We start from the raw sequence: 10,089 nt of genomic DNA, 5'->3' as shown, positions 1-10,089 counted from the left end.
CACGGGGTGGCGGGGGGTGGGCAAAATACCCAAATGTTTGGCATTCAGAGACATGAGAAGAAATTTCATTGATTTCTTATGTTGAGGTGTCTTACAGAGCCAGTGCCTGACAGAGGTCCGTCTTTAGCACCTCCCTTACCTATGTAATAATGTCTTATAGGTCTGGTCACTAAGGAAGAATGACAGGCTTCTCTCCTGTCTTTGCTTCTCCTTTCTCTATCCCCTCTCCATGTCTGGTCTACAGTTAAAGGTTTTTGAAGTGCATGCATTTGAGTGAGGGGGACAGGAGATTTCAAATGCTACAATGACAGCAAAACCATCATTGTGTTGCAATACTTTTTTTTTCTGCTGGTATAGTTGATGTATTCTGGATCCCAATTTAAGTCTGTTCAAGAGGACCAGACAGAGAAAATGTTAGAAGTGTGTGTCCAGAAGCAGTCGTGGGAGCCACTCTAAGCACGTATTTTCTCTCTTATATGCTGCAAAATAGAAACTCCATAATGATTCACTCCATTGTTACAACTCACCATTGTTAGAAAATGGCTAAATATTGCAGTCTGCCCTAGGCTGACTTGACATGGGTCTGTCAAGAATACTAAATGTATTGACATCCACTGAGTTCAGGAAGCTATTCTCCAGAAGCACAGATGTTGTCATGCAAAAAAAAAAAAAAATTACTTGACCATTTTTGACTCACTCCTCTGAATTTATGGCAAAAAAACCTGTATACCCTATTTCCTTAACAGTCTTTATAACAGATTATTTTTCTTCCAAGCCAGTTTGTACCCTCATTCTAGCTCTTCCAAGCCAGTTTGTGCCCTAATTCTAGCTTGTAACAGTACCTTGTGTTGCCTAAGTTAACATACTTAGCAAAAAGCTTCCTCAACTGAGATTCTGTTTCATGTGGCTAGGGGAAAAAATACCTTACATAGTCCTTTTAATGCCATCACAACCCCCAATCCAGTAAGGAGGAGAAAGGGAAATGGGATGTGCACAGTACCTCTCACCTGAGAATAAAACAGGGAGTATGTGCAGACAAGCAAGAGAAGAGGAGCACACCGAGCCCAAAGTAGGACAGAGGTGGTGTGAAGGCTAATGGGAATGCCTGGGGCAGAGGTACCTGGCAGATGAGCGATATTTAAGGAAACTACAAAGGGAATGGATAGATACAAAGAACTCTCAATGTGTACAGTGTACATACCTGCAGAAGCGATAAAGCAGGCCAGCTCCTCAAAGACTAGGACACCGTCTTTCACTGGCCATCGACAGAGAAGGTGGGGCAAATGCATATAATGGACAGCCAAGCCTTTCCAAATCTCCTTTCTTTGCCGGTGTCTCGAATGCTTACATTCTCAAATGCCCACCTCTTCCTAGCAATTAATTTCCTAGTGTGCCCTGAGATTACACTTCTTACTGACATGAATTCTAGCTCAAGAAAAAGGGCAGACCAGTAATAGAGCTCAGTAGTCAAGGTCTCCACAGACAAGATCCCACTGAGGCAACGTCTTTTCCTTATGATATCTGGAGTCAATAGCAACACTCTCCACTGGGAACTGTGCAAGATCTGAATCAAATATGAATTATGCATGAGAATTTCAGCTCATATGCCATACATGGTCTGCTGCTGCTTATGTTCAAAGGCTTCTTTTGCCAGTAAACTGACAAGACTGTGCTTCTCAAACTTTTTCCTTCATTGCTGAAAAAAACCCTGACTATGTGTTTTCTCTGTGAGACAACAGATCTGGACTAGTTGGACTGTCTTAAAACTGTAGTGAGGACAGGACACTGTAGTTTATACCATGAGGCAGCAAAATAATGTGAACAAAATACATCGCTTTATGGTTGATCTCACCTACTTACTTTACAGTAACAACTGCAGGCACCTTACCTGCAATGTGACTTTCTGGCTAGATACCTCATGTCTATACACTACACCACAGCAAGCATTTTGTTTTTGTACAGGAAGAAAAAAAAAAAAAGGGAGTCTTGGAAGTGTGCACTATTCTTTCTGAAAGAAGTTTAAGACTCAAACAGGAAGAGCACATGGATATTTCTATGAACACCCAACATAAAAAGAGCCTGAAGGCATGCAGCTTTACCTGTTGATTTTGGTAGGCTGTCACTGTGGTGAAGACAGTCTCGGGAAAGTTGAAGGTTTTCACACCATCGCCTAAAGGAACTGGCTTTGTAGGAGAAAGATCACTGCTGAAATCCTTACGGATTACATGAACACGAGGCTGGTACTTATGCATCGAATGTAAGATTATCTGAAGAGAAGACAAAAGAAGGAAAAAGATTTTTTTAAAAAGAGTTTTTGCAAGTATTTTGCACTGCATCCAGATGTACAAGGAAGCAGGGATGGAAGAAGGGCTAACAGGAAGAAGGTGACTCTTCTCTTGCAAGAACGCATGATAAAAATTTTGTGCTATGTGCAGAGAGAAAGGGGTTTTATTGCTTTATAGAGTCAGGCAACATTTTGAGGAAAATCACCAAAGCAGGGAAAAAAGCTCCATAACTCTGCAGAGTAGCTATAGACCAGTGTTCTCAGCAGGACACAGGTGTATTGCAACAGCAGCAGCACACTTCTGAGTCCCAGAGGAGTGAGGTTGGTGCAGTAGGCACCAGGCTTAGCTTCTAACTTACATGGCCTTGATCATCAAGCTCGTTATTGGTCAGCTTGAGCTTGTCAAAACTGACCACCTGCCTCATCCAGGTGTCTCCAGAAGCCAGTGAGTCGGGGTGGATGTAAACCCTTGGGGGCACTGGAGAGTCAGCATTGCCGGCCACCATCCACTTGGAGCTGTGATACACATACCTGAAAGAGGAAGAGGAGATGGCTAAGGGAAGTTGTCCCTTGGTCACTGGAGGAACATTTCCAGAGCTCCCCCTCCCCTATCACTCTACCACACGCACCCCAAACTCTCATTTGCAGTCAGGAAAGAATGTGCTTTATTGCAACCTCCTACCTTCTAAATGAAAGCCAGATTACCCCTGAGCCACTTGTTCAGACTTGATTCCTTATTAAAACCACCTTTGCAGTTATTTTCCCTGTAAAACTCTGCCACATGTGCCTTCTCAACTCGTTAAGCCTCACTGAGCCAGAGTAAGAGGCTAGAAAATATGGGTAAACAAAACCCTCTGAAAATATTAATAAATGCCCTGTAATTTCCGGAAAGCTGCACTGGCTGCCATGAAAGACTGTGCAAAACACATGTGTCTTCACCAAGAAAGGGCAAAATTCAATGGATAGCACTAGAACAATTGATAAAACAGAATTTCTAGTTTGAAATATTGTAAAATCAGGAATTCCATACAGTATTACACATATTTGGATTAAAGGAAAAAATTGGTTTTGCATTCCTGGTCTTCTGTGATATTTTATGTTCCCGATCTAGCCATCCTATAGATGCCATAAATTTCTCTACTACAGTTTTGCTCCTTCAGCCTAAGGCATTTCACAAATGGTCCTGCTAACACCTCTGAGCTTTGCCCTGTGCTGCCCCTCACTGGGTCTCTGCCCAGCTCTGCTAAGCTATTTCAGTCCTTACCTACAAACAGTGACTCATTTCCTGTATTTTCACAAGAAATCTAAAAAAAAAAAAAAACAGAATCTGTTCCTTTCAGTGCTAGTTTTCTTTATGTGGCTGCACAGGCTAACAAGGACAGAAACAAAGTGTAAGATGATATATTTATTTTCTATGCTAATGCTGTCAGAACCACACTCAAAGAAAGTGCGAAAACATACAGCTGCGCATCAGACACTACCTTGATGCTTCCCAGGAAAGTATGAGAAACACCCTGCACAATCTGAGAGCGAAAATGCAATGTTTAGCATTTGAAGCAGAGGAACAATTCTTGAATCCTTGAAATGTGGTGCTGTCAAGACTATCTGGGGAAAAACACTTGCTCCCAGGAGCCTTTTAATGAGTATAAATAAATCATCTCTGGATAGTTCTCTGGGATGCAGAGAGTTGTGATTTTTCTGGAGTACTTTTTAGGATTGGAAGCTCATTAATATCAGAGAAATCTCCTCTTCCTGACTTTCATCTCAGCTGTGGAGATTGACTAGAGAGTTTCTCAATGTCTTCAGTGTAGGTCAGGGCCCATATCCCCTGTGGCTGCTGTGGTTCTAGAATAAAAATCACCCAATTTAATTCAGGCCAGCCCTGAGGCACCCATTTTAGTTCAGCTGCTATTTGTCCATTCCTTTTGTGCTGAAGTTGATTTAGAGGCTCTAGATTCTCTATTGATAACATCAGTCATCAGTTCCCTCAGACAGTCATTTCTAATCATGTCAGTTGTGAAACGTATGCTAGGGATCTCCCCAGTCCAAAACTGCTATTTGAAAAGAGCAAGATTTCAATCCAAAAGTGCGAGGGAATATATTAAACATCTGGGATTGTGTCCCATGATTCTAGTCAAATCATCTATGTTGGCGTAAATCAACATGGTCTTCTCCAGCATACCTTTGCAATGATGTATAACGGCATGTGTCTTCCCTTGGCTGTCATTGACGGTGAGTTAACAGAAGGTTCCTGCCTCTGCACCCAAAAAGCTTACCGGTATCTCTTGTTATCCACTGGCACAATGTCCATGGCAATATAATACTGCTGGTGGGGATCCAAGCCTGTAATTTTCACTCTCATGGCTGGAAACATTCTCCTAGGAAAAGAACCATAGAAATAAGGAAGAAAATAGTGAATGACGAAGTTGAAGATTCTCCTTAGACCTCTCTTTGACACCAGGAACACACTGTTTTACACAGCTCAGTTCTTGGCATGAGTCCTCTGGGCTTGGTGTGGGTAGCAAAGACTGTGCTGGCAGTGATTTGAATTTTCAAGTTTTTCCACTTAAGAAAAGAAGTCACAGGATAGCAACCTGTGGGTAACAATAAAATACTCACAGTTGAGCACTCTGTCTGTTTCCAGCTCCTAGCAGACAGTTCAGTTGTGCTCCACATAAATTGTCTTCTCTAGGCATTGCTAGGGTGGGCAGTGTACCTTCTTCCTGCTGTTTTGCTGCTGTCCATCAATCTATAATTATTCTCTCATATTTCATTAAAAGCCAGGTCACTTTAGTTCTCTTTTTTTGAGAAAATCACATTTCATTCCAGGGGGTGATAGTACTGGAGTAATATTTAAAGCAAATTCAACATACTGAAAGATCCTTTCACTTTCATGTTTACAGATATTTAAGAAAAAAGTCCCTCAAATTAATCTGCTCATTAGGCATATATTTCACATTTAACAGAAACACTGATATTATTGTCACAGTTTTCTTGAAGTCCTGGTAGTACTTCGTGCATTTTTTTTAATGTGTTGTCTTTTCTACATCATATGATCCAGGTCTGACTCAAGCATTTTGTCCCGAAAAGTTATGAAGCTCAGTTCCCAACCTTTCTTTTCTTGTCTTGGCACAAGTTTAGCTCCTCTGTGCACTAGTCACTGTTCTGGAGGTGTTTGTAGCAAGGCAATTATTTCAGAGGAGAACAGTTCAGAACAGTTTTAACCTCAAAGCATGTCTATGTTACCATGGCTATGGCACTAAAATTTTCTTGTGGCCAGTAGTCCAATTGCCATTCTACAATTCCCTCAAACAGTATATGCCTGGAAGAGGGAGAAAAAAAGGAAAGTTTAAGTCAGCATCTCCAAACGTGTTTCTAAATTTCTAAAATTTTGCACTGAAGGGATGCAATCATGAGAACCTATTATATACTTTCCGATCCAGGCCACATACACCCACTTGGAGAAGTAGGGGGGAAGGAGGAAACTGGTGCTTAGCTTTCCATTTCAAGCCACTAAGAAGAAAAGTATTGACCTGTTAGTAACTGCATCCGCCTTGGAAAAAGGCATTTATCATGGAGGGTGGGGAGAGCATCACCCCACAGCTGCCAGATCACAGCTAACCCAAGTTATGAGAGACATAAAACTGTCAGAAAAATTGTCTGCAGAAACCCTTCAAGGGGAGAGCAGATTTGTGCAACTGATGCTGTGTTTGCTTGCTGAATGATTCTGAGTGAAAAAAGGGAATAATGGATTAGTCTTCGGTGGCTTGAGAGCATTACCTTGTCTCTACCACAATGGCTCGTTAAATCTGCCAAGCCAAATGGGTACAGGATGTGACATTTTACAGTCCAGCTCTGCTTAATTGGAGAGAGGTGGCTTGGGAGCAGCTTAAGATGTAGGTCATGTTTCAAAGGATTGATGAGAAACCCAGGATTAAATCTGAGTCTCTTCTGGTCTAAGTCTGCACACTGTATTGGGAAAATTGAAAGCTGTACGTCCCAAGAAGCTCTCTCCAAATCTGCAGCCCCGTGTAAAGTTGCAGTATAGCCTGTGGGGTTGTTTGCTTATGAAATACCTTGTAAAAGATTACCGCAGACCACTCGACAGGCTTAGAGGCTAATCTCTAAAATGATCGGAGGGAGCTCGGCTGATCCCACTGCTTTCTCTAAGGTTTAAGTCTACTTTTAAAGTTTTGTAAATTATTACCATTTCTCTTTTTCTGTGGGTATAAAAGTAACTCATGTTTCTTTGCCATAAGGATGTGGCCTGGAACTGCCACAGCAGGTCTCCAGCAGCATTGCTGTGTGGTAATGGGAAAACAGAGGCAAACAGTGGTGGTTTAGGGATGTACTCAGGTGTAATCCTGGCTAAGTCCTGGTGCTCTGCGTTTCCTTTTGGCCAGCTCTTGGCCCTCTAGAGGCACCAGCACTATAGAAACCAGGAGTCTCAAAGGTTTGGAAGGATTTCAGGCCATGTGAGTATGGCTGTATTAATAAACAGTCAAGAATCTTTCATCTAGAAAGATATCAGCTAGCTTTATAGTCAGCAACTACAGACACGAAGGCTGTCTGTTTTCATAGGGAACACATGATGACATCTGATATATTTTAGGAGGAGGTTTTATATCAACAGCAGTTTGGGATGATCAAGCTATTTATATTTTAGCTCTACCACGCAGCAGGAAAACAGTCTTCCTAAACTTAGACTGTGAACTTACACACAGTACCCTTTTAGAGGAAATACAATGTGATATGAATTAAGTTATTACAATTACTTTAGGATCACTTAGAAGTGTCTTAAAAAGCATTTTTGTAACGACCATGTGCTTCCGTCTATCCAATTCCTCTCTCTTTCCATAAGAAGAATGAGGATTATAAAACTCTGAATGTGAAGAAAATGAACGATACATAAAGATCTCTAGAACTTGATTAAAATAGTATTTGCCAGCACAGTGGTGTTCTGATATTAAGAATAAGTTCTGGGAACTTCCAGTAATAGAAAGAAGTAGCTAGACTGTTGCAGCCACTATTATTTTTCTGTTGCTGTTTAAAAACTTCATTTAACACAAAAATACAGACAAAAAATTTGTCTATTGACAGCAATAGACAGAGTAGTCATTCCCCAGTCACGAAAAAATCTAATTAAGAAACTTTGTAAACCAATCTGATTTAGCTTTGCAGATTAAATGTGCACAGTGTTTACAGTGTGCATGAATTTACAGGGCAGTCTAAAGTCATCATTATTACTTTATATCTCCTATTTCCTTGCATTTAAGGCTGGTGTCAAATGTAATATTTCTTTATAAAAACAAACCTGTGAGGAGTGTAAGTGAGGCAAGGCAAGGCAAGGCAAGGCAAGGCAAGGAGCATGGGCTCAAGTAAGAGGAGATGTGTGTGTTGAGAGGAAGTCTGAGGGCAGGGTTTGGGAGCAAAAGGATTTATTGTTGATGAGGGAGAGGGAGCTCAGTAGATATTCTCAGTGGCTCCCAAAGGGAACATCTTTCTGAAAGCTGGCCCACTGGGCCAGGACCTCTGGGCAGCAGTTTGTTGTTGTAGCCTGCCAGTCGTCACTCTGAGAAGCTCTCTCCACAGGCCCCTTCAGCATCAACAGAACTTTGCAAAAAAATCCTTGCACTGTGGAGTCCTTCCTTCCACTGAAAACAAAAAAAAACGTCTTGTAATGTAAACAGCCCCAAGTGCACATTTCTAATAACTCAGACTCATGGTTTCAGGGAGATAAATTCCAGATGAATTATCATTTAACCTATCAGGAGGCACAGATAGGAGTCAGGAGAGGACATGGTCACCTGTTCCACTCACTGTTGGCTTTTTCTACTCTTATTATTGAACCCAGCCTCAGCATATAGGTTTGAGCCATCTCACAGTACCTATATGGTAATTATGATATGACATTTCCTTGAGTTCTGAGATAAGATCCTGGCTCTGCGACAGGTAGAACCCAGGTACCCAGAGGAATACCTGCTGGCTGTGCTTGTGTGCGTGGTTGCACTTGTGCAAATACCTCCATGAACAGTAGGCAGCACCTCCCTCCCAGATTCGGGCTCCAAGCACTCTTTGTAGTGCATCCCCATGGCAATAAGTGCACATTGCTTTCCCCTTTGGGCAGCACGTCTATGCAGCAGTTAATGAACAGTTACCTCGGCAGCTCAAGTGACTACGGACTATGAGATTGTATGGGTGTGGGGAGGGATTCAGAATAAATTGGGAGTGGGAGTCTGAAAGTTAAAAAGTGCAGTAGGCCAGACACAGGCAGGATATAGCTCCAGAAATATGTTTGAAATGAGAATGTAAGTTAAAAAAAAAACAGTAAGGGCAGAAAGACGTTGTGGGGTCTGGCAGGAACCAAGCAGTGACTCACGAGTCATAGAAAATTAAGGAGCAGCTATAGTTACAGGCAACTGTATCTGTAATTTTAAGCGTTTTCAAAATAAGACATAGCCTTTCAGGACTCAAACAGGGTTTCCAAAGAGAAAGCAAAGATAAAGAGCAAAATCTTCCCTGGGAAAAGAAAAAGTTGCAAATTACACTGTGCATCTCTTGCAATTTTAGTAAGTAGCAGGAAATCTTCGGGAAATAACACCAGTTCTTTTCTTTCCAAGAAATCACACAATCTAATCTATGAGATGCATTCCATATCGAGAAACAGGACAGCTAAACTCAACTTTCACCCATCATAGACACGTCCTCTCCGAAAGAAAAATGTTTAACCTGAGAGGTTAAACATTTAATCTGTCACTTTTATCATATCCATAAGGACCATAACCAATAAATATATGTCCTATGCAAAGAAATCACCCAACTCTTCATTATACTTTGTAATGGTTAATTTACAAATGTAGTTATCAGAAAAACAAAAATCCCTCCAATATCGTTAATATCACTTCTGGGGAAGCAGAAAAAATACATGTATTTAGCAGCTATATAGATTTTGTATGGGCAGCCAGTGATGAGCTAGATGGCCACCAGGACTAAAGTAATGATAAGCATCTTCTTTCATGTATATTAAATATTATTTAAGATTGTAAAGAATATATGATGTGCATGGTAAGTCATGACTCTGTACTGCGATACATGGTCCTTCATTAGTGAAAAATTATCAAGACTGAAGCTTGCAGAGGCACTGGAGAATGTTATTAATAGTGCTACAGAAAAAAATCCTGGAAAGAGATATATTTCACCGTCACAGAATCACAGAATGCTAGGGGTGGGAAGGAACCTCAAAAGATCATCTAGTCCAGCCCCCCTGCCAGAGCAGGATCACCTACAGTAGGTCACACAGGAACATGTCCAGGCGGGTTTTGAATGTCTCCAGAGAAGGAGACTCCACAACCTTCCTGGGCAGCCTGTGCCAGTGCTCTGTCACCCTCACAGTGAAAAAGTTTTTCCTAATATTTTTGTGGAACCTCCTATGTTCCAGCTTGTACACATTGCCCCTTGTCCTATCATTGGACATCACTGAAAAGAGCCTGGCTCCATCCTCCTGACACTCCCCCTTGACGTATTTATAAAGATTTATGAGGTCACCGCTCAGCCTCCTCTTCTCCAAGCTAAAGAGACCCAGCTCCTTCAGCCTTTCCTCATAAGGGAGATGTTCCACTCCCTTCATCATCTTTGTGACTCTGCGCTGGACTCTCTCAAGCAGTTCCCTGTCTCTCCTGAGCCGAGGGACCCAGAACTGGACACAATATTCAAGACGTGGCCTCACCAGGGCAGAGTAGAGGGGCAGGAGGACCTCTCTTGACCTACTAGCTACTCCCCTTCTAATACACCCCAGGACGCCATTG

General features: G+C 41.8%; 1 protein-coding gene across 1 annotated transcript in view; it reads right to left on the bottom strand.

Moving 5' to 3' along the window:
• LOC104276840 (T-box transcription factor TBX15-like) overlaps positions 1 to 10,089 on the bottom strand; it is a 36,735-nt gene that overhangs the window by 23,205 nt on the left and 3,441 nt on the right. Inside the window, 3 exon segments of the mRNA XM_009873292.1 lie at positions 2,100 to 2,267; positions 2,644 to 2,815; positions 4,561 to 4,662. Of these exon segments, the coding sequence (XP_009871594.1) occupies positions 2,100 to 2,267; positions 2,644 to 2,815; positions 4,561 to 4,662 (442 nt within the window).

This window comes from Apaloderma vittatum, unplaced genomic scaffold, assembly GCF_000703405.1.
Source record: "Apaloderma vittatum isolate BGI_N311 unplaced genomic scaffold, ASM70340v1 scaffold7, whole genome shotgun sequence".
Taxonomy (NCBI): Eukaryota; Metazoa; Chordata; class Aves; order Trogoniformes; family Trogonidae; genus Apaloderma; species Apaloderma vittatum.
Note: the sequence above shows the minus strand (reverse complement) of the source record. Positions and strands in the feature narration are given on the sequence as shown.